The 27,322-nt window shown below is 25.6% G+C and overlaps 1 protein-coding gene across 2 annotated transcripts in view; it reads left to right on the top strand.

Moving 5' to 3' along the window:
• The first annotated feature begins 9,082 nt into the window (after positions 1 to 9,082).
• The window catches only part of LOC127286671 (ankyrin repeat and sterile alpha motif domain-containing protein 1B-like), an 81,184-nt gene continuing 62,944 nt past the window's right edge, over positions 9,083 to 27,322 (top strand). For both annotated transcript variants that reach the window (XM_051313177.1, XM_051313178.1), the window contains exons 1-2: positions 9,083 to 9,311; positions 26,955 to 27,035. In XM_051313177.1, coding sequence (XP_051169134.1) covers positions 9,208 to 9,311; positions 26,955 to 27,035 — 185 coding nt within the window. In that variant the 5' untranslated portion in view covers positions 9,083 to 9,207. The remainder of the gene's footprint in view (positions 9,312 to 26,954; positions 27,036 to 27,322) is intronic.

The following is a 27,322-nucleotide window of genomic DNA, read 5'->3' as shown; positions in this document are numbered from 1 at the left end:
AAAAATAAACATAAATATGATGCGCTTTGATGAATAAGGGACCTTATAGAAACAAACGAATTATAGGTTATATTTACGATAATTTTGCTTTGATTAAATTTTCTTTTTATTTACATAAATTAAAAATAAATTTTTATTGAATACTTTGGATGTAATGAATCTACTTTGTGTTATTTTCACTTAAAAATTTCAAAACATAACCTATAATTTTTTGCATCTTAGGTCCCTTTTTTAAAGCACGTCACAAATATTTATTTATTTTATTTATTTTATTTATTTATAATAAATAAATTTTTTATAATAAAAGATTTTTATATTTTTTATTTTAAAATAATTTCAGTGCTCAAAAATTGTGTATACGAAAGGATTATCCAACTGATGAACTACATCAATTGTTTATAATTTCTTAACGACAATGAAGATGAGGTTCTTATATAGGTAATGTATTAATTCAGGTAAAACTATATTTTTTAAATTTATTCATATAAAAAAAATTTATTTCTAAAATTTTTCAGTTTATTTACATAGTATTTAACTGCACTGAAAAAAAATTTATTTGATTCAAATAATCGGTTAACTTGACTATTATCAAATAAATATTTATTTGTATCAAATAATTATTATTTGAGATGGTATTTGTTTCAAATACAGAAATTTATTGATTTCAGTTTATTAAAACAAAAATTATTTGGTTGAAGTAAATATTTATTTGACAAAAGTCAAGTAAACGATTATTTGAATGAAATAAATTTTTTTGTCAGTGTGTAAGTCATAAAAAATTTAAAAAAAAATATTTTGTATGATAATTTTTCTTTAAAAAAATAATAATGTAACCTCTACATTAATTAAATTTTTCCCATAAAATTTTTAATATACTGTATTTTGGCTAAAATGACCATTTAACAATTATTATTATGTTTAAAACTATTTAATTTAATTATTATTCAATATGATATATGGTAATGGAAAAATGTATATAATTTTTAAATAAATTTGTTTTAAATTTTATTTTTAAAAAATAGGTAAATACTTGATCGCCTTTAAAATTTCTTTAATTCACTATGGAAATTAATTACAACACCATTAAATGAAAAACTATTAGTTGCAAAGCCAACATGTAAAGTAACGGGTACGGTGACCGATACCCAGGGCATACTTTCAACATTAAATGACATTTTATCCAAATTTATTAAAGATTTAGTTATAATAAAATAAATTTCAAATAAAAGATTTGGGTTAAAATTTATAGTACACGTATAAGTTTAAAATTAAAAAACACTTTGATAAAAGTTTATAATATTAATTTAAAAATGTATGATATGAAATGTACAAAAAAAAGTTGCTTTTAAAATATAATTATTTAACAATTTCTTCATATTTATAAAATTTGTAATCAATAAAGCAAATTTTTCGAGATTGGTTTTCTAGAATGGAAAATATTGAGAAAAATATATATAAACATAAAATTCTGTGTCAACTGTATCAGTTTCTAAATATTGTAGATTAATTAATTTACTAGTGATATTTAATTCAATATTATTATTTTTATAGTTATTATTATTATTATGCTTTTTAATAGCAGATGTCGTTCACTGTCAGTGTGTCGGTCAACATTTGTTATATGTATGGACATATATATATATATATATATATATATACCCAGATAACAAAATGCTTGAATAGTGCAAACATAAGGAGTCGCATAAGTGCTAATTAATTCGCACTCAGTGATCTCATAGTTGCATGCTGATGCGTCATCCATGGACGATCCTATGCGTCTCTTACATGAAATCGCGCATTCAAGCGAGTTAAATGCGATCCTTGTGCTAGTACATTTGAGGTTAGAAACATCAATTGATCATTTAATGCTTGTTATATAATACAATAAATATTATATTCCTGGTAACATTTTTTACTACTCTAGTTTTTTATTAAAGTGAAGAGACATATTTATATTTTTCTTCTTCTAAGCCAAACTCAAAAAATAACCTAAAATTATACATGCACATGACCGCACCACTGATATCGAGGCCACGATTGGATCACTAATCTTATCAATAAATATGTTGATTAATCGAACTTACCTCTATAGATCAAAACACAAAGATATAAACACATTAAATTATAAATACGCACGATTTATATAAAAATATGATATTAATACATTTTCCGGCTGTCAGCTGACTCAAGTGCATTACGCGCCACCTACATTCGGGAACGTGAATCAGACGCGGGAATTTTAATCTATTCGATGAATTAAAAATATCTAATTGGAAAGGAGAGGCATCAATTACTTAATTGATGAAATCGACATAGGCCGAAATTGATTTCTGATACCACTCAAAACGATTGCTACTGGAATTTTATCTATATTCAAAGAATACAAAATTTTTCACGGACTTTCGTCACAGGAATTTTAATAAAAATATATATAAATTCATAAGTTTGTTAAAAAATTCTTATATTTTTAAAAGTCCATTTCATATAAATCTGATCAACAAACTTTATTATTAACTTTAATTTATTCTCTAAATCATAAATTAGTAGTTTTTTACTAATGAAAAGACTAAATGATTTAGTAACAATTTAACTAACATTTAGTGAAATTTTACTTAATTGTTAGTAGAATTTGACTAAAGAATTAGTCATTCCGCCTTATTAATAACAGTCAATGAAACAGTTTGACTAATTCATTTAGTCAGTGAGATGACTAGTAATTAGTGAAATAATACTAAAAAATTAGTGAATATTTACTAAAAATTAGTTATATTTAACTAATAAAAAGAGGAAAAGTCTTCCGCCCTAATATTAGTCAAATTTTACTATTTGTTAGTAGTATTTCACTAATTCAGATTTAGAGATTACTTTCTTATTAACTTTCATTAATTATGTTTTCAAGAGAGAATTTTCATCTTAACATAATATTACGCATGTTTTAAGCTATTTAAATTAAATAATTTTTATTGTAATTCGCATACTGTGTGAGTTCATTGAAGGCGCATTTCAAATGCATTGTAGGAGATCGCATACGTGAAGGCATAAAGAGAACTTCTTGCTAGCATGAATGCGACTGTAAGCACATGTGTCGCATCAGCATACTGCTTTTGCATGCATCATAGGAGAATCACTAAGTGCGATCTTAAATGCGCGCATTATTGTTATCTGGGATATAAGTGTGGACAAGGGACGATGTAAAGAAAAGGTCAGTCGACAGGGTTGAGTAGTCAAAATTATCTTATAGGAAGGAAAATTTAGGGCCAATGCACAATTGCTTCGTAAAGACAGTTCGGCGAATGATCCAAACATGTGATAGAAAAGGAAACAAACATAGCTCTGTCTTATATCTATAAATATTCTGTTCTTTACGGTTTGCTGTCATTTTGAAAAGTCGTTACACTTCTATAATAATTTTAATTAGTTCGTGGCACATTATATTTATCATTCGTTAAGGCCTGAAAAGCCAATGCAGAATAGAAACATAATCGTAATCGCATAAACGCAACCGGAAGAATGAGTTAGAAAAAGATAGATATATTGTTTATCCTTCTCTAATTGATTCTTTCGTTTGCGATTCCTGTTTCGTTTGTATATTCTGTTTTGGTCTTTACGCTATAAACTAATAAAATTATTATAAAAGTGACACGACTTTTCATAATGTCGTCAAACCGGAAGTGCATCGTTTATGCAATTGGGTGTATAATCATAAACGTGTGAAGGCGGTTTCAGAATAGATATGCAAAAGCCAAATCTCATGAGTGCAAGAGAGATAAATAGACTACCTATCTCTTTCACACTCATGAGATTGACACTTGGACTTGCGCACTTAGCTTTTGCACCTATATTGTGGAACCACCTTGATAAACTTAGAGTGAAATCACATGGAGGTGCAAAAGCTTCAAATTTTGTAACTAGAAAATTAATATGAAAGAAATAAAGATATAGATTTGTCCTTTTCACACTCATGGTTTAGTTACAAAATTTGACGCTTTACGCCACCATGTGATTTCACTCCTATATATACATTGAAAAATGTATATCTTTAATTGAAATATTGACTATCGTAAATTAGAGAAAAAGTGTTAATTAGAAAAAATATTTTATTTAATAAAAGATCAAATTCAACAATAGATGATTCTTGTAATTAAAATTTGAGGTTAACTTCATTTAAGAAAGCAGGAGTTTAATTCATCTTTTAATTTTATAAAAGAAAAATTTCTTTCACAAACGATATACATTTTATTGTAAGAGTTATATTACAATATACTCTGTTTCTGTACAAATTGTTATTCTCAGGGGTACAAATGGAATGAACCAGAACTCAAGCAGATCGTGCAGATAGCCCATATATAGTGTGTGTATACATATAGATACTGCAATGGGGATGTGCAGTTACGCATGTAGTGAGCGTGTAATCTAAATAGGTTCTGCACTAAATAAATATGGGGACACAATTAGGTAAATGTGAATCTTGCTCTAGCTGGTTAGAGAGAAGATTCTAGAGTTGTTATACATGTATTGTATTAGTATGTAGATGTATGTGTGTGTGTGTTAGTGTTGCGGGCGGTTGGGGATAGCCGCGTTATGGTGAGAAAGGCGGGAGGCACGAATGCCCGCCGCTTTTGCATGGGGTGATTCGGCAGCCGAAGTTTCCACATGAGTGGACAACATTGATAGAACCTGCGGGGGGGCCTACTGACTGCTCTCTCTTTCTCTCTCACTCGCTCTCTACATCCCTTCGCCAAACTCGAAAACCTAACTTCGGGGCGGCGGACTCTCATCCCCTTGTGCTTTAAGCTGTCTTTCATTATTTTCCTATAATTTGCAACACAGCTTCGATACATATATATATACATATATATATATATATATATATAGTATATGTATTAAGGGAGAACGCGTCCTTTTTTTATCCTCTGTGTGTTTACTGCCTTCTGCTTATTTACCTGCGATGTTTCATAATAAACGAAATTGGAGGAAAAAAAATGCCAAGCTATTAGGGTATAAAGAATCGTATTTCATAGATTTTTTTTTCAGTTTTGTATAAAGAAACCGTTTACACCACCAAGTAGTATATATATATATATATATAAGTAGTCTTTCTTTTTTTATTTGAAGCTTTTGCTAAACCTAACCTCAAAAAATTTGAATTTTCTTGTCCTTTCTCGTGATTATGAATTCTTAGAAATATGTATTTATTACTTTTAACTTGATTTATATATATATTTTATAAATAACTAACCTCCAAAAAATTTTAATTCACTATAATAAAGTAACGTTACCTTCAACTAAAACCTAAAATAAAATTGTGTTTATTCTTTCTACGTAAGAACAATTTAATTAAAACCTAAGTAAAAATATTGTCTTTTAACTTTATAAAAAATAAATTGTTAAATATAGATTTTTCAAATCTTCTAATAATATGGTAAACATTTTAAAAATCTGAAACATAAGTACTTATGTATTTAATAATTTTTTTGACATAGAGTACACAGAAAAAAACTGAGTTCAAAATGAGTCGGTGGACTCATTTTGAACTGCAACAAAAATGAAACTCGAAAAACTAATTTTAAACTTCAGGCAAAAAGCATCAAAATGAGCTAGATCCGATTCATTTTGAGTTCAAGTTAAAATGACAATTATAGTCAATTAAGAAGCACTTTATCATAAAACCATTAATCAAAATCATTGTTTTCAATGAACAAACAGATTACACTTGAAAAAACTTTGTTTCTTAAATCCGATTCATTGAATTTATAGAAAACCAAAATAAATTATTTTTAGGTTAGAAACTTCTGAATTGACAGAAATAAATACCAACCATGCAACACAAAACATGAAATTTAACGGCGCCACTGTCTAAAAACCAAAGATAATGGCGCCAAATTTAAACTTGAAACTATAACCAAAAATAAAGAGTTATTCATTATAATAATGTAATGATTGTTATAACATATATTAATAATATATATTTATAATTATATGATGTATTATAATACATATAATATATTATATAATTATATAATTGTAAAATATTATTATCTCTCATATAAGATTAATATTATTAATATTAAATAAATATTAATATAATTAATGTAATATATATATATAAATTTTTATTTAAACTTATTTTAATAAATTTATCCCATTCCATTCTTTTAATTGTAATTCTTGTATATTTTACAATTATTATATATTATCTATTATTATATATATATTATACTATTTTAAAATATAATACATATAATAGTTTGTAAATAAATATTATAAATATAATATATAATAATAATTTATATTATACATTAACTATAATTATTCAAATTTATTGTTAAATTAAAGTAAAAAATATTTCTACTATTTCAATTTGAATATTGCGCCAGTGTGGCGCTGCCTACATAAGTTGCAGTTGTTGCCAACATAATAATCTTAAAATCTTGAATTTCAACAGAAACTAACATAACCTGACATTTGATCCGAGTCCGGTTCATTTTGAGTAACTTGAAGTTAGTTGTTGTTTATTATGATACCGAATTCAGAATGAACTGCAACAAAAATGAACTCAGTCTTTTTCTGTGTACACTTTACTTGTAACGTTACTTTGTCGGAACCCCCACCCCCCTCGCGTTACAAATCGTATAGTTATGAACATGACCCCCTCCCCCCAAAAAGTGGTCACATATTTTATGGACGGCCCCATTATGCGTTCCATTGTTTTTCATATTTTATATGTTAAATTTATTTATTTTGTTGTTATTATTAAAAAATTTGTTTATTGATATTATTATTCAACATTTATTACGTAACTTAAGTTTTTAAATTAATTATTTCGAATTAAATTTCTAATATTTAATTTAAATAAAGCGCCAATATTTTAAGCCAGCGCCTGCAACTCCATCTTCTGTATTTAGAAACGATAAACGGAGTACGCCCATCTATTTAAGTTTTATTTTGTCAATGCTTGATTTCTTTTTTCAATAGTTTTCGATTCAACAATAAAATAAAATTTTAATTCTATGTAAAATATAAAACATACAATTTTAAATAAAATAATAATTCATCGGCAGTTATTATATATAGATAAAAACTTACATATAAATACCATACGAATAAAAATTAAATAACATAAAAATAAAATTATTTTTTAGCTTAAAATAATAAATTTATTTATTGTATTTTATAAACTAAATTTAGGAATGGTAAATTTTTTTTAAATTAAGTATTAAATTTGCTAATAATTTAATTTAAAAATTTTAATTTTATACTTTTTTTGTATTGTTAGACTCTCTGAAGAGGAAATCAGTATGTGATTTTGAAATGTTGAAGAAAATATTATTAAAAAATCCATTTGTTCGAATGTTATAGTTTTTATTATGAAACCAAATCAAATAAAAAATTTTAATTTTGTAAAAAAATATATTTTATAAAAATTTAAATAAATACATTAATGTTTAAATTATAATAAAATAATTTTAGTAAGCCCGTTTATTAATTATATTGTAAATAAATTTTTTTTAATACCTATTTAAATTAAAAATTTGATTAAATTAGAATCCAAATATAAAGGAGAATGATAAAATATAAATATACAATTATCATAAAATATAAAAAATCAAAATATTGTAATTAAAATAAAAAATTTTTTAATTTCATTTTTCTATTATAAAATTTTTTATTTATTTTTTTAGTAATATTGAAGGAAAATTTTTTTTTTTTTTTTATCGTCAGTTTTAAATTTCTCACGTTGGTCATATTTTTAGCGAAATTAAATAAAATATGTACTTGCGGCTATTTCAACGATATTTATAGTCATTTTTGATTTTATTATCCACGTGAATCACAATTTCCAAGTTTTTATTATAGTATGAGTGTACACCTTGCTGGTATATCTATATGTGTTTATACACAGAAGTTGTATAATCGACCGTACGCGCAACTCTTTCAGGGATGTCACTACATTTAAAAGGTGCCTTAGCTGAAAATAAAATAAAAAATAAAAAATGTAAAATAATAAATTTATTCAATTTTTTTTTTAAATTTGATAATAAATATTTATTTTAAAACAATAAAAATAGTTTTTATTTAAAAGAAAATACTTATAGTGATAAAAAGTTTTAAATTATTATTATATTTTCGCATATTTATTTTTTGCATAAAAAGATGAACGACAATCATGTGACAATACGTTTAATGCGCGAAAAGAAATGAAATAAAAATATTTAAAGATTATAATTTAATAAAAAAAAAAAAAAATTATTTAATAGTTATTAAGTTTTGTTAATAATTTATTTAATAAAATTAGAAATTAATTATAAATACATAATTATATTATTTACATTTAATAAGAAGATTCAATTTTTTTAAATAAATTTATTAAAATTTGTTTAAATAAATAAATAAAATTAATAAAATATTTTAAATATATTTTCACTACTTTATTTTTTAAATAAATTAATAAATAAAATTTAAAGAGTAGTAAAAAATTTGTTAATAAAATAAATTTATTAAAATTTGTTTAAATAAATAAATAAAATTAATAAAATATTTTAAATTTATTTTCACTACCTTTATTTTTTAAATAAATTAATAAATAAAATTTAAAGAGTAGTAAAAAATTTGTTAATAAAATAAATTTATTAAAATTTGTTTAAATAAATAAATAAAATTAATAAAATATTTTAAATTTATTTTCACTACCTTTATTTTTTAAATAAATTAATAAATAAAATTTAAAGAGTAGTAAAAAATTTGTTAATAAAAATTACAATTTATAATAACAAAAGTTTAGCAAATTAATATTATAAAAATAAAAAATAATATATACAAAATATTTTTAAAAATAAACACAAATTTTATATAAAAAAAATTTTTAATTTAATAAATTTTCTATATAAAATTTAACAATAAAAATATTAAATATATTTAAATTTTAATAATAAAAAAATAATAATAATAATAATAAGCAATAATTTTTATTAAAATTTTTGAATTATTTAAGTATTTAGTTATAAAATAGTGGGCGCCGTGATTATTGATTACTTCACTGGTATTTGGAGTATGATATATAGTGTGTAAAATTACCGGCAGATGGTGGCGCAGTAGAGATCAAGATGGCGCCGCACGATCAATGAAATTGGAGTAATTCGTAGTAAATTTGAAAAAAATCAAGTTGTACAGGTGAAATTCGTGTTGTGTATTGTGTGTAAATGGGCGATGGGCAAAGATCAGGAGCTGCTGGATGCAGCCCGAAGCGGAAATGTGACAGTGGTGGAGAAAATTCTGGGTCAACGTGCGAAGAGGAGTGGTCCCTTGGCAAGGTGGGTGTCACACTAAAAAAGCATACCACAATTTTACCTTTTTTCATAATAAATCTATTAATTCCTCTTATATTTCTCCATAACAATCTTTTTATTCTTTAACAATTTTATTATTTAATTCTATAAATTGACATTAGACTTGTCTTTTTTTAATTCTCATTTTTCTCTTTATCAAATTAATGATTTTAATTTGACAATTTAATAACATAAATTTTTTATCACCGGATTGTCATTATTTAATAAAAAGTATGATTTTTTATGTAAATTTAAAATTAATTTTCTTATTGAAAATTTTCTTTTGGACTATTGTTGTGTATTGACGAAATCTGTTGCTTTTGTCAGAAGTCAATAATATTGAGGTTAGAATGACACTCATCCTTTTCTGTCATTAATCATTCTGGGGAATTCCATTCAATCTGAATTGTAATTTTCCCACTTATTTTTTGGATAGTTAATTTCTTTTTTTTCATTTTCGTTATCAATGAATTAATTTTGTTTACAATGCTTCTGAAAGTAAATAGAAAATAAATTTTAATTAATCATTTTTAAAACTTATAAAAAATAAATTTCTTTTTATTTCGTTTCTGTTATTAGATTTATTATTTACTATTATTATTATTATTATTATTAATTAATTAATAATATTAAATTGTTAATATAGATAAAAAAATCAATGAATGATTTAGATTAATTTTAATTTATAAGAATTATTTATTTATTTGTGTTAATTTTTTTTCAATATTGTATTTATTTCGATAAATGTGTTTTTTGAATAACTTTCAATTTTATAAAATTCTGTTTAATTAAAAGATAATCAATTTTTTTTTTAAACAGAGCAAAAGAATTCCTTTGTTATAATAATTTTTATCTTAAGTAAACATTAAGAAAAGTTCTTTATAAGAAAACAATACAAAAAATTTGCCTATATAGATAACGATAAAAATTTAGAATTCATTTTTGAGAAATAAAATTGTAGATCCAGTTTTAACTTGAAAAGAACGAGGATAGTTGTAGATAATCGATTGTTAATCTTATTAACTATATTTTCCTGATAAAATACATAATAATTTGTTATAAACTCCGATTTAATTTTAAATTATTGTTTCACTATGACTTTTATACTATTATTTGTTAATTAATAATTATTAATCTATATCTATAATATATAATTAATAATTATTAATATTTATTATACAGTATTTGTCTTCAGAATTTGAAACATAAAAAAGTAGTTGTTAAAAGAATTATTAATAATAAAGCAGAAAAAAAATATAAAATGAAGAAAAATGATTAATTAAAAAAAATATATTCAAATAACAAAAAAGGAAAAAATAAAAAAAATATAATGCAAAAAAAAATACGTAAAAGAAAAGAAAAAAAGATAAAAAAACAAAAAAAAGAAAAGAAAAGAGAAAAAAAGATTGAAAAAAATAATAAAAAGATAAAAAAAGATTTTGAATAAAAAATGGCAAGCAAAAAAATTATATTATAAAAAAAAAATAATAAGAAAATAAATATATGGAAAAATTCTGAAAAATAAAAAAAGTACAACTGCTGAAGTAAATTAAAATATAATATTGTAAAGATAACTAACAATTATTATATAATGTAAAATGATCAACGGTTATTTAGTGTGAATTATATTTAATAACTACTAATAAAAAAAGTGAATTATAAATATATCATATTTATGTGAAATGTTATAGATATAAATAAATTAAATATGAAATTTTTTCATATAAAACATTCTTGCTTACTATTATTATTTACCATCATTGGATAACAGAGAATTTGTTGTAACATCTATCTAAAATGATATATCAAATGATATATTAGATAATTTAGTATCGGAACATCACAAAATGTATATCCGTTTATTTCAAGACATACTAAAACCGAAGCACCATAACATGTGTCATCATGGAAGTGCGATAAAAAAAAGTCTGGTCCTCTCTATGCGTTTGAATACTGTATAAAAGAGAAATGAAAATAAATTTTCATTTATTATAATTTCACTGATGTCTATAAATGAATTATTATTTACCATATAAGTGACTATATAAAATCAAATAAAAAAATGTCATATCCGGTCAAGTAAATGTTTGTTTTTATAGTAAAAAACATTTATTATCGTATCGTGTATGAAAGATATTTTTATTTAATTAAATCTATTTTCTTTCTAAATATTATTAAAAAAAGGGATAGATATCCCACCAATCAAAATAGTTGTACTAACAAAATTAAAGGTAACTGTGCGCAAGAGAGATGGATGAGGCATTCAACGGAATTTATATACTAGCTATCGAAATTTGTTACAGTATCCAACTTGAGAGTATGCAACAGAAATAGTTGCAGCAGCAAACTAATTTGATCGCGCTATAGAGCCCAACAAAAATTGCTATACCCTATCCAATACTTAGCATAGCCTAACCAATTATTTCTCTCCGTGTACATAAAAATTTGACTGTTGGTCAATTAAATTTCTACCTTATATCAGATATGATTAGAACAGTTTTCTGAGGATCTAAAATTGAGACAATAAAGTGTATCAAATTGTTGTTAATGCAACGTTTTGATGCTGTTTATGCGGTCTCAATTTGAGAGCCTCAGAAAACTTTGAGGTTAATGAAATACTTAATAGGATTATTATTATCATTATTATATTTAAACAAATGAAAGTAAAACTTTGTAAAAATTTTTACCGAAAAAATACTTTAAAACAGCGTTGTCAAAATTATTATACTAACAAAAAAAATTTTTCTTCATCGAATTTCAATTTTTGTAATCGCGATTATATATGTATGCGTAATCGTTATTTTGTGATCGATTTTCGACACTATTTGTAACGAATGTTTTTTGATTCCACCTGCTGAGTTGGTCTGCTGCGCGACTAACCCAATGGACGCGTATTTGATTGGTTTTTTTTCTGTTTAAAAAGAGATCGAGGCATTTGCAAAGTAAGCAGGCGAATTCGATTGGCTTTACTCTGCATACCTAACCTCGTTCGTCAACACTCGTCAATACGGTAGCTTAAAAAAACACAAAAAAAAAAGAAATGACAATCGTAACCAAAAAAATCGTAAACTAAACGTTTTATTTAAAAAAAACCATCAAAATAAATTTTAAAAAAATATTACAAAAAAATAAAAAACAAATACATAAGTCAATATTTAAACGAAGTTGAAGTATACGCAACGTTTATGATAAACGATTTTTTAAGAAATAATTTTTTAAAATGAAAAATTTTATAATTTTTTGCCAAAAAAAAATATTTTCTGTAGTTTTTATTAATTAACAAATTATAAAAAATATATTCTAGGCAAAAAATTATAGAATTTTTCATTTTAAAAAATTATTTCTTTAAAAATCGTTTATCATAAACATTGCGTTCTTTAGCTTTCGTCAATTTAATGGTATTTGTTTAATGAAATTTTGCATTATATATTAACTAAATTTTTGTAATAAAATTTATGAGAAGAACAAAGTTTTGTTAATTGAACATAAGTGCGTTCTTTGGATGCATATATGCATCTAAAAACAGAATTTATATCTATATCGTCGGGCACTTATATAGTTATCCATTTTGCATATTGACGATTGTACAGGAAAAAAAATTAATGTATTAAAGATATTTTTAGAAAAAATTTAGATCTGTTTTTACATTTTTCAAAACCAATTAGAGATAGGAAAAAATTTAATAGAAAAAAAAGATGCGCCACAAAATTTCCTTAAGGATAGTAATTTGACAAATTTTTTTATTAAAGTTTTTAGAGGTTATATATGTATCAGTTAATTTTCAAATTTTTTGTTTTTAATCAAATAATTATATTTATTTGAATCAAATAAATTTTATTGGAAATAACCTAAAAATTAATACAAAAAAAAATTGTATATTTGGTTCAAAAAAAAAAAACTGTTCTCTGTATATGTGTACAGAGAGATATATATCCATAGAATGCGTAACCTACAGATTCAAGTCGCTGAAAATAGAGAGAGAGAGAGGCTGTTGAACGATAACGAAGTTAATTCCTGCGTGCCTAGTTAGTTCCTTTAACATGCGCCTCAATGAATGTTGTTATTCACCGATCAATAATAGTGATTTCATCGTGACACAATGTCATACATCAAACCTTGTATACTCTGTGGCTATGTACACAATATGAGTTTAAACTTCATAAAATAATGAAATATTCAATTTTACATCTTTCACTATTTGTTAGTATTTTCTAAATTTGATTTTCCTAATACATATTTCTTCGACCGTAGAAAAAATTTGTATTATACTTTTTGTTTCCAATATTATATGAATTCAGTATCAAATTGAGTTAGAAGCAAACTTCAGTTTAATCAAAACTATCCCGGCCGTGATTCATTTCAAATTTGCATTTAGCCACTCGAAAATAACATCCGAGTAACAAAATTCAAAAAAGTGATTTATTTTCAAAATCAGTTATATTGGATTCGACATTTTAAATTAAAATTTATTTGATTCAATTAATATAGAGAAAATAAAAAAGAATTTTAAAAAAATTAAAAATTACTGGAATTTAAAAAGAAATAACATCCTAATGCCATTTTAAAACAAAAAAATCTTTTGTTAGCTAAAAATAAAGAATAAAAAAAAGTCTCATTTATTATGTATATACACATAATTCCAAAAATGGCCTTTTTAAAACATTGTTCTTCTTTCTTCTGAAATTGTATGCTCTACTTTTTGAATCAAAGGGTTGATTGTTCATTTACCACCTATGTGCTCTTTACGAATTCGTAAAAAGAAAAAAAAAAAAAAAAAAAAAGAGAGAGAGAGAGAGAGAGAGAGAGAGAGAGAGAGAGAGAAAGATTCATTTGAAGTGCTCTTTACTTGTAGCGAGATTGTGTATATATCTTTTAAGCCGCAAGCTTAAATCAACGCGCATCATATTGCTAAACCGAAAAACTCAACAATTCTACTTTCTCTCTTTTAACAAGTCTCTGTGACACTTTTTTTTCCACATTGCTTCAATTTTCATTTAATTTCTAATTTTATGAAATTAATTTAAAAATCTAAATTCTCGTTTCATTTTTAACAATTTGAAATTTTTAAACTTTAAAAAAGAAAAAATATAACTACAAGAAAACGAAAAAACAAATAAAAAGAAAAGTCGTGAATAGGAGGATAAAAACTATATTCTTCCTTGGGAATTTGTAGAAAAGGGAAAACAAAGGAAATTTAGAGAGAAAATGAAGAAATATACAAAATTGAAGAAGAGAGGATAAAAAAAAGAAAATCGTTTTATACTCTGTCCATCGAGAGTTTGCCCTCGGTCGCGCAGTTTTTTTCTCTGAGGGCGTTGAAAAACTTAAAAATGGCGTTTCCGTAATTTTTTTTATCGGAAAAATAGCCAATGACAATCGTTTCGGTCTCCTACCTTTCCACACGGTCTTAGGCCCTCACGAGTCAAAGGGTAATTTATGACCTTTATACCTAAAAGGGACATTCAAATGGTAATGACTTAATAAAGAATACAAAGTTTTTTAATTTTGTTCTTACAAAATTAAAAATGTTATTTTTGAAATCCTCATTTTATTGTGATTTCAACAGTATGTTGTTTAACTATAATACATTAGAATTTAAATAATTTACAAATTCAGTGATTAATGAAATGTTTGTATGTACACATAGCTTTTTAGAATTTAGTATAAACTTTTAATTTAACTTAATTATTAATGTAAGGTTGTATTTTTAATTATGATTAATTAATTGATATACATAATAACAATTAAGTCATTCACTGTAATTAAAATTTTTATTATTTAAGTAATAGAGCATCTTCAGTTTACACTCTTGATGTTATTATTACACTTATTACGAAGTATTACGACTATTACAAGATAATTGTGCACTATAATACGCGAGTAAATACCCTCAAAATAAAACATATAATTTGTTTAACATACAATATGCACAAATCTTTTTCTTTATTCACTTTCTGAGCTAGAATCAACTGAAACATTAATAACAATTGCAGGGATTCTTGTTTTGCAAAACTATTACATATCATTAGAATCGTGAGAATTTGCAGATTCCGAATATATTGTTCAAAATTAATTATCTGCAAAACTAAAATTTTTTAAAATTTTTATTGCACTGTAACGTGCAGTTTATTAGGACCCTTATAAACTTGGGACTTGTGAACGCACGGACGACTGGGGATTAGAAGTGACAATTTAAACCATATGTTTGAACCAAGCCTAAAATTAACATTTTTTTCAAAACAGGCGGTCCTTATTTCAAAACTCCGCCAACTCTTTCATTTTTATGATGTTCTGCGCGAAAATGACTAAAACTCGTCGTTTTCCGAGGGCAAACTCTCGATGGACAGAGTATAGGTTTAAAAAGTCGACTTTAAAAAAAAATCATTTGCAGTAATATGTGGAAAATCTATAACGAAATTATGTTTGCAAGTGGGTCAAATGGATATTTAAAAATCCACTTCAATTTTTTTTTTTTGAAGTATATGCATCCATGGATGGGCAAACTCAGCAAGTATCGTTTTCCCTCTCTCTCTCTATATATATATATATATATAAGGGAAGAAGAAGAAGAAGTTATCGATTGATGCCGCTCAACACTCCTCAGCGTTAGACGCGAATATATATAGATATATAGTTCACCCCCGGTTACAGCTCCTCCATCCTTCCCTCTTTGATATCTCTGCCTCTCTCTCTCTCTCTCTCTCTCTCTCTCTCTCTCTCTCTCTCTCTTCATCTCATTTCTCAACACACTCCCTCATTCTCTCACAGAGTGTCTAGTTTTCCTCTTTGGCTTCTCGGGCCTAAGAGGGTGTGCGTTCACACCATCATTGCACCCCTTTATACAGGAAGTTCTCTCTTATGTGCTTTAAAATACCACAACACTCAAAACCTGTATTTAAGGAAATAACGCCCTAAAAATTACGTAAATAATAATTATATCATCGTGTTAGAAAGTAATTGTTATTATTTAATGATATAATATAATATAATATAATATAATATAATATAATATAATATAATATAATATAATATAATATAATATTAATAATTATAACAAAAGAAAAATCTTAGAAATATTTACATCTCTCGTTCTCCCCTGTTTATGATGACATTACAGATGAGTTGAATAATAAGCTGGAAAGAGCATTGAATGCCTGCATCCGTTTTGTGTATGACTTATACCTAAGACTGAGCATATCAGTTTAGAGTCAAATCGAAACTATTAAATGTTGCGACTAGCAGGCAATTTTTTATTGGTAATTTATTATACTCAATTATTAATACACCAAGACTCCTTCTCGATTTTTTTAAATTCAGAGAAGCAAATACCAGACTCCGAGAAAGAAAAGATATCCTAACAGTACATACCCTCTCACCGAACTTGTAAGATACAAAAGTCTTTTATTTTGAGAAATGCGAGAATGGGAAATAAGCTACCAAACAATGTTAGAGAAGCTTCATAGGTTTTTCAATATTACATATTTGTAACCTTTGTTAAATTGAATTGATTTTGCTATAATTTCTATATTTTCTCTTTTTTTCTTTTACAATAAAATGTAATATTGAAAAATGGTAGATGTTTTGTAAAGTATCTTCGACAAGTTTCTTTAAGTATAACTTAAATTAAGATATTTATGGTGTCATAAGATGTTTAGAAAAAAGATGCTTCTAAATTCTAAGATACGTCAGAATTTTAAGTTATACTGAAATATAAAATACATTAAAAGTATCTTACATAAGAACCCATAGTTAACCTCAAAATTTTTTTCATCAAAAATATGTGAAGTATACTTTGACAAAGATAGGGGAGATCGGGGTTACTTTGGCGCACTTTTTACTCTTTGTTGTGTAACTCACTCATTTTTGCTTTTTTTAAAAAAGTTAATGTATAGAAAACTTGTTGTAACATATCAGCTTTAATTAAAAAAAAAAAGAAAGTTGAAATATATTTAATACTTTTATTTTTATACCACTTTATTTGAAGCTGTCCCAAGCGCGCCAAGCAACCCCGGCCCGGGGTTGCGTGGCGCAGGAGTGAAATGAAAATTAAATTATATGATTTAAAGTTTAAATAATATAAAACTTAACAAAATAAGTCTTGTACTGTAATTTTACAATAAAATTATTTTAAATTTAAAAATTAGAAAATTTCATTTAAATTAAATGAAATTTGATTTAAATGAAATCGTAAAATTACCAAAAAATATTTTTTTTTTTCATAATAACGCTGTGAATATTTAAAAACCATTATTCGGTTAAATTTTTTGAATAGGATTGTTATGGTGCTTATTAATGTGTAAATTTCATATAATCAACTTCATTTTATAAATACATATTTAACGAAATTTTGAGATAACCGCGCCACCTAACCCCGAATGTACTTTTGAAATATTTATTAATTTTTTATAAAAACTGTTAATATAAATGAAAATTTTTTTTTTTGTTTCTTAATAACAAATGTATAGAGCTCAAAACTTAATATTTGAGCTCTTCTAAAATTAATTTTTTAAAGAGATATCACAAAAAAATTGAAGAGGTTAAAAAATTACTTTGGAGTGCCAAAATTGCAGTTATTTTAATCTATACTCCACAATAATTAATGAATATTAATGAAATTTTGTATAAACTTACAGTTCATCAAGTACTTTAAGCAGAATAAAGAGAAAAATTAATGTAACTTAACACTTTTGAATAAATTCAAGTGCGCCAAACAGCCCCGGTCTCCCCTACTATTATTAATAACTAAAAAGTGACTACCAAAACATCTTAAAAATAACTACCAAAACATCCTATATTAAGGGGAGGGACCGTTGAAATTTTAACACATCAAAATTAAAGCTGTTTAAGGGTGGTCAATTTTTTTTCTGACAATATTAATTATTTAAATGTATAATATATCATGAAAAATTGAAAAACTATAAATTTGTTAATAATTTTTAAAATCAAATTCAAAATTCTCGAAAATTTAAAATTTAAACTTCTCTCACAATTTTAATTATTTTTGACTGCCTATTTTTTTATACGCTTGTTTCATGATTCTAAACAATCAAGCGTATGGATTTTGAAAAATTTCAATTTTTTCAAAAAATGAAAATTTTGAAAAATAAAAATATTTGTAAAATTGTTAAAAATTACCATTTGTTGTTTTTCTTAGTAGAATAAGATTTTTGGTTGAAAAAAAATGTTGAAAAAAATTATTACCCCTAAACAAGATCAATTTTGATTGCTTTCAATTTTAGTGGTAATTTTGAAAAAATTCAACTACTTCCACAATTTTCATTATTTTTTATTGTCGAATTTTTTTTACGCTTTTTTCACGATTTTAAACAATTAATCGTATGGAATTTAAAGAAATTTAATTTTTCCAAAAAATAAATTTTCTAAAATGGCTAAAAAATTTTTTTTTTAAATTTTAATAATTTATAATAATTTTGGATCCTAAATTATGCCAGAAAAAAAATTGACACTCTTTAACAATAATAACTTCAGTAGGCTGAAATTTCACCGGTCCCTCCCCTTAAGATACTTCTTTTTGCAGTAAATCTTTTAAATTTAAAACATCTCAAATTTTTCCAAAAATCCACACTTTGATCGTGTGAAAGTCGTCGAGGTGTATATATAGTCTATATATATAATGAGAATATAATTTGATAATGAATTGCCGTTTGTTTGTGGAGACAATAAATTTCCTCCTTAATTTCCGTTTGGTTGAACACTAGTTTTTATATATATTATTAGATGAAGCAAAATGTCTATGTGCAATTTGTCCTTGACTTTCCCTAAATATATTTATTGCTATTATCATTTCGTACAGAAGTTAATCAATCGCATGCACGGGATACGATGTGACCCAAAAGTTATTGGACCATTTCAAGAGAGAGAGAGAGAGAGAGAGAGAGCTGGTACACGGGAACTTTTGCGGTAATTTGTGTCTCGAATGGTCTAGCCTGGATCGTCGTACAACTCTTAATTAAGTCGTTGCAAGAAGCAAACGCGCAGTTGACAGACGGTCGTCGTCTGCCCTTTTTGAGGGCACGCGATTATCCTCCCCTCGTGTACACATCACTACACATAAATACACGGAAACATTACACACATGTACATATATGTGTAACATATGTATTAACAAATGTACACATTTAGTGTATGAAATTTGTATATGCAAATAATTTTTAGTAAATATTTATAGTTACAAGATAATATTATTGTGAAATAATAAGCCTGACCTTAAATTACATTATATCCTAACCTTTTGTAATATTATCCTAACTTTTTTTTAACATTACCCTATCTTAAATAACATTATCGTAATCTAAAATATCTAACCTAATTAATACACTAATAATTGAGTATAATTAACCTAACTTATAACCTTGGTTGATTTAACCTCATAACTATATTCAACAATAATAATTAGCTTAATTTGACTACCTCTATACCTAACCTAAAATATAACCTAACACTTCTTCGTTTACCTTAACACTCAATCTTACTTTGATTTTTATTTAAATAGACCCTATACTTGTTGTACTAAATGTACTGTGAACCTTAATTTAATCTTAATTTATTTCTAATTGGTCTAATTTGAACTTAATTAACCTAACCTGGCCTAATTCAAACAATATTAACCCAATCCTTCCTGATTTACATTGACCCTGTACCTAACCTGATTAGTCTAAGTTGACCCAAACTGATCTACCTTGATCGTACTCAATCTGCATTGAATTAAATTAATCGAATTTGTTTTTACCTGATCTACTTGGACCCTCTACTCTCTAAATCTGAATCAGTCAAATTTTACAGTAGAAATCTACTAATTGCCATAGCGAGAATTGAGCAACTGACAATTAGCAGAAATTTACTGATTCAATTAGTAAAATATCAATTACTGATTGAATCAGTAATATAAATATAAGGCGGTGGCGGCCGCAAAATCTACTGATTTAATAGTTAATTTTAAAGGTTATGTTATATACAAATTACTGATTTACATAAGTTATTTTGTATAGCTTGCATATTCACTAATTATATTAGTAAATTTCAAAAAATAACTGAAACTTCAGTTAAAATGAAAAGTACTGATTGAATTAGTAAAATTTCTACTGATTCAGATTTAGAGAGTATACTTAACCAAATTCGACTTTGCTTTGTTTGTATCTTCGACTTACTTGACCTAAGTTACTACTTACCCACAACTATTGCTAATACTAATTCGACTACTAAATACTGCTACAAATACTAATATTATTAAATACTATTAGAGTTTGGCTACCTGGTTTGCAAGAGGCCATCTAACCCAAAAAAACATAAATAAATACTATTAATAATACTACTACTAATGGTACTACTAATACTACTACTAAACACCATACTACTAATATTGTACTACTACTACTATTAGTACTACTAATACTACTACTAAACACCATACTACTAATATTGTACTACTACTACTATTAGTACTACTAATACTACTACTACTACTACTACTATTACTAGTACTATTATTACTAGTACTACTAATTCTAGTACTAATAATACTAATACTACTAAATACCACTACTAATATTGTACTAATACTACTACTATTAAAAAATACTGCTATAATTGTACAACTAATTCTAGTACTAATAATACTAATACTACTAAATACCACTACTAATTGTGCTACTAGTACTATCACTACTACTAAATACTACTACTAATTGTACTAACTATTAAATACTCTACTATTACTATACTAATACTACTTCTATTAAAAAATACTACTAATTGTACAACTAATGCTAATACTACACTAATATTACTACTAATTGTAGGTCAGAGATTAATGGTCATATGTATGTATAATAATGATTTTTAATTGTCTTTTTACAGACTATATACGTCAGTAATAACAGTTTTTTTTTTTTTTTTTAAATAAAAGTTAACCTCGAAATTCAAGGTCAAATTTCGAATAAAGTAAAAGAAAGAAAAAACTTATGCAATTTTACGAATTTTTTTATTTTACATATATTTCATTCACTTTTGCCCTGTCACTATCTCTATTTGTTTTCATCACCCCGATCCTCGTCCCTAACAACCAGGGGTCGTGACTCTTGAAGCCAACTATATACACAAATTCTCTCTCTTTCTCTCTTACATATATATATAGGTACTCCAATATCACACACGTTCGGGCTTTTTCAGCAACCATGTCGGATTTCTCTCTCTCTCTCTCTCTTTCTCTCTATCTCTCAGCATATCGGGGACGTTTGACTCTCCTATTCATCGCATTCATCCACTCACCAACTTCCTTAATTAAACTCTGAAGATTGTCTCTGCAAAAAGGACATCGCCAATTCCGCTTGTCTCCTTTTTTTCATTATATATATATATATATATATCTTTACAAATTCGCGTCAACCTCATGTGCGCGTATTCATTTGCATTTATTGCTTTTAAACATGAATGAGAAAGATGGATGTGATGGGACTAAAATAAAAAATTTAATTAATCTAAATATTTCGTTTTTAGGGCTTTGTTAAAACAATAAGTGATTTTTATTTTACATTTGATCATTGCGATTTAGATCCAATCCACCCTTTCTTGAAGGGTCACTTAAATATACTCAAAACTCGGTCTATTAGACCTATAAAGTTGAAATTTAGCACATATTTGTAATTTTTGTTAAAAAATCACTCGAAAAATTAGAAACCTGATTGGGAATTGATTTTAACACAAAAAATTTTGAAAAGAATATATACGTGGCAATTATTTTAGAATATTTTATAGTTAAATTCAGAATGTACGCACGCAAAAAAAAATCTTCACCTGGAACAGCGACAAGTTTCTCTGGAACAACAATATATTTTTCATAAATAACATATCGCTGATCTATACTGCCGTACGATGTAAAAACTTAGTTAAGTCATATTTTTGACAAAAATGAGTTTTTGGTATCAATGGATTTGTAAGAAAAAACTGCGTCTGATTACGTTATTAAAAATTTTTTATTTTAATTATTTATTGCAAAAAATAGTTATTAAAAATCTACAAAAATCCAGAAAATGAAAGAATACTTGATAAAAACTCAGTTAACTCGAGTTGAGTAGTCGAAAAATCGTAGGAAGCGTTGAGATCGAGCATAAGATACGAAATAAAAACTTAGTTAACTCGACTTGAGTGTTTTCTCTTTCGAAAAGTGGCATGAGCCGGACACTGCATTTCGATGGGAGCAAGCGTAAGTCAAATTCGTTAAAGTTCGGATTTTCTTCGGGTGAATTCGGAATCCCATGCATTTAGCTTGAGTTAACTAAGTTCTTACTTCTGAACGAAGGCTCGCGCTCGCCTACCTTTTCGAAAAGCACTACGTAACTCGAGTTAACCAAGTTTTGCTTTTAAAAAATAAAACGTAAGTCAATTATTTAATATAATTTGTTTAAATAATTAACTTTTCACTTCAGAATTAAAAAAAACTCTATCAAATTACCTAGGAAGTGAAGTTAGATTAAAGAATAATTTATATTACATTAGGTTTTTAAATACAAACAGTTTTTCGTCATTTTCTCCGTTCGAACAAAATATGACTTAACTAAGTTTTTATTTTGCACGGCAGTATAGGTGAAGATTTTTTTGCGTGTAATACTCTAAATGCTAAACAATACATGAAAAAAAAGTTTCGTTAGAATTTCCGGATTCGTTATTTTGAAATCGAGGATTTGTGCAAAAGTAACATATTACTCTAATCTTAAATTCAAAATTTTTTTTCCGTGTGGTATAAAATCAATTTTAATCTCAACATTCTTATATATATGTGTAGATTTAATAATCTAATAATTTAATAAATAAAAAAATAAAAGAAAACCTCTTAGTGATGTTTGACATTTGAGCAATAGAGAGAGAGAAAGCGGTACCCTTTTGAATCGTTTTGATCTTTGCTACAATAGATCACAGAAAAAAGCCGACATTTCGCACAGGGATTGAATTAATACGATCTTAAAATTGCGGCAGTCGACACGCGCCCGCAAAAAAGAAGAAGTGGTTTTTTTTCACAACACGCACACTCGATGACTTTTTATTTTACGTTTTTATTCTCTTTTCTTTTTCGCGCATATATACGTCATTGGATTTCATTTTTTCTTTCTCTCTATATATATAAGGGCGCCTCGTAATTGCGCCGTTATATATTTCGTTTGTCGTATATATACATATATATATATATAGATGTATATGTATAATTGGTGGAACGTCGGTAATTGCTCTTTGGAAATTTTCCATATGACTGAACTCTTTTTAGCTGCGATTCTTCGAGGTACTTTTAGCCTCGAATTTTAGATATATATATATATATATATATATATATATACTGGATCTTTCATTTCAATCAAAAAAAATTTTTTTACCGATTTTCTTTTGTCTTGTGTTTGATAATGACAAATAAAAAATTTTTTCCGTTTTGAAGAGAATTTGAAATTGTTTAACCTTTGAGGTTATATGTTTGGCTGTTGATCTTTAACTTTTTCTAAATTTTGAGATTCTGTTCGTATTTTAACATAAGTTGCGAGGTTATATTCGTACTTTGAGTAAAATTTTGAGATTATTCTCGTATTTTGACCAAATTTCGAGGTTATATTTATATTTTGAGAAAATGTTTGTGGTTATGTTCGTATTTTGACCTAAGTTTCGAGGTTATGTTCGTATTTTGTCATAAATTTTGAGGTTAAGTTCGTCTATATAAATATCCATTTAATTTTTCCATTGTTTGTACAATTTTTTTATTTTAATTGATAAATAATAATAATTTTACGAGGTTTTTATACATTTTGTGGTCCTTTAAAAAAAAAAAAAAAAAAAAATTTACTAAATATTTTTATAGTATCGGATAAATAATATAAGATTTCTCATATTACAAGAATTTATTATCCAATCGAAAATAAGGGAATGAAGAATATGAACGCAAACAAATATTTCTTCTATATATAATAATTTCGTTAATATAGAAACTTCTGAAGTAAAGGACAAATATTTCATATAACGATTTGAAAGAGACATTTAGGCTTGAGTTGATTTTGTTGACTGATGCCAGTTATTAACCACTCTCTTTGGAAACTTGTGTGACACTATATTGATGATATGTAATTCCCGATATTTTTATCCCCCCCCAAAAAAAAAAGAAATTCATTTGTTTTTATACGGAAAATTATATTTCTTTCTTGATTTTTCTTTTTTATTATTTTACCAATTTTTAATTTATTACAACAAATATTATTATTATTATTATTATTATTATTAAAAAAATTAACAGTGAAAATTAATTTTTTCATATGTAAAAAATATTTTTTTGTATCTTTTATTTGATAATACATTTGGTATTATATCTATTTATTTATTGACAAATTAAATATAATAAATTCTTTTTTGGCTCTAACTTAAATAATTCAATTATTTGAAAGGGAAAAATAATACGTTGTAACCCACTTTGTAAATTATGAAAATTAATTCTCCCATTGTTAGGTAATATATTATATAATAGAGTAACGATATCAATTTAGACATAAGGAATATTATGTGATAACACAATATACATTTATAAAAGAAGAGAGCAAAAGGAAGGACGTAACGAGATTTGACGAAAGGAGAAATTGATCCGACGGATTTGACTTGCGGATGAAAGAAAAGGGTCGGAAGTCGTGCGCAAACAAATGTTACGCCCTTTTTATATTGTATATGAATATATATATATATAGTATATTCCTATGGGAGTGTATTAACATTTATAGGATCTATTTCGCGGGATCTATGCGCAACACCAAACAATAATGTATAATGAGAACATGTGTGAAACGGCCGCGTAGGAAGGCTCCATTAGTTGTATAACCCACGCGTTTTACATTTATATACTTTCGCCCTCGCGATAACTTAACAAACCACAACTAAATGTGCATCATTCATAAATGGACATTGGATTATTATTCATATTCTTCAGAGGCGAAAAAAGAAAGAATTTTTTTCTTTTATATGTATATATATATAGGTGCAAACAAAACAAGCATATATCATTTAGTTGTGTCATGACAGTTAAATACATTTTAGTATTTTCACTTTTAATGATTGATTTTATTGGAGAGTTCAAATTTTAGAATTAAACTTTCCATTAAAATTGGCGAATCTATTAAAATTGAAAAAAATTTGATAATATACTTCAATTTAATCGATATGTCGAACTATCAATCGAAATATCGGAGAAACAATCGATATAGTAATCGATAAGTTGAAATATTGAAGTAACAATCGATATATTAATCGATAAGTTGAAATATCGAAGTAACAATCGATATATTAATCGATAAGTTGAAATATCGAAACAACAATCGATTGGTAGATATATCGAAGTAACAATCGATATATTAATCGATAAGTTGAAGTATCGAAGTAACAATCGATTAGTTCAAATATCGAAGTAACAATCGATATATTAATCGATAAGTTGAAGTATCGAAGTACTAATCGATTAGTTTAAATATCGAAGTAACAATCGATATATTAATCGATAAGTTGAAATATCGAAGTAACAATCGATATATTAATCGATAAGTTGAAGTATCGAAGTAACAATTGATATATTAATCGATAAGTTGAAATATCGAAGTAACAATCGATATATTAATCGATAAGTTGAATTATCGAAGTACTAATCGATTAGTTCAAATATCGAAGTAACAATCGATATATTAATCAAAAGGTCGAAATATCAATTGATATATCAAATTATAAATTGACAAATCGAAGTATCAATCGATATATTAATCGAAAAATTGAAATATCGAACTAAAAATCGATATTTTAACTTATCGATGAGTTGAAATATCGATGTATAAATCAATATATTAATCGATTAGCAGAAATATCGAAGTAACAATCGATATATCGAATAGACGTATTGAAATATTAATCGATATGTTATAATACTAATCGATATATCAATCGAAATATTGAAATGTTAATAAAATCGAAATATCGAAGTTGAAATATAAATCGATATATTGAACAATTTATCGATATTCCAATGTGTAAATCAATATATCGAAATAATGATCGATGTACTAATGAATATTGCATACAATTTTGTGCATATCTCTTTTTTCTCTTTCTATTTTTTATGATTAATGCGAATGGATATTAAATAAAATATATTTCGTGAAAGATTAGTGATGTAATTAAGTGTAAAGAAGATTTGAGAAGCTGCTGCTGCTGCTGCAGCGATCTTTCACACCGTGCGCTTACAATCATTATCATATAGAGCTGACATAAGAGCGTGAGTCAACGCAAATTCTTAATTGCGGAAATGAAGCACTCATCATTCTCACTTCTTGTCTCTTATCTTTTTTTTTTTTAATGAAAACTTGACATTAGAGAGATTAAATTATTATTTTATTAACATGATTATATATACATTTAGATATACCACCAACGAAGGTATACTATAAAATTAGGAAAGTTATTTTTTGACACAAAAAAAATTTACGAGATAGAAAATAATATATTTCTAAATTAAAATGTAAATAAAATTAATTATTTTGAATTATTATTAATTACATATAATTATGGTAATTTATTGTATTCTTATATGCAATTATTTTGTTTTAGTTTAAGGAGAGGTCCGGGAGCTAACGTGCAAGATGCAAGTGGTTACACTGCACTACATCATGCCGCCCTCAATGGTCACAGGTAAATTTGATTAAATAAAAATTTTACTATTTAGAACTTTTTTTTCTTGACCTCTAAACCACCACAGCGGTCTCCCAGACCGCTATTTTTCGTTTATTTTTTTTTAAATATAGAAATTTCTGCTTTTTACTAGTTTCTTTATATGAAAAACTGTTAGGTGACAATTGTTTCAAAAATTAAAATTCGTTAAATTTTATAATAATAATAATAATAATATATTTATAAATAAAATAATAAAAAAAGACTTTTTAATGTAAAAAAAAAATAAAATATATACAACAGTTTTT

Source organism: Leptopilina boulardi, unplaced genomic scaffold, assembly GCF_019393585.1.
Source record: "Leptopilina boulardi isolate dan_hultmark-lab unplaced genomic scaffold, ZJU_Lbou_2.1 LbouV2_362, whole genome shotgun sequence".
Taxonomy (NCBI): Eukaryota; Metazoa; Arthropoda; class Insecta; order Hymenoptera; family Figitidae; genus Leptopilina; species Leptopilina boulardi.
The sequence above is the reverse complement of the archived record's forward strand: the minus strand, read 5'-3'. Positions and strand labels throughout refer to the sequence as shown.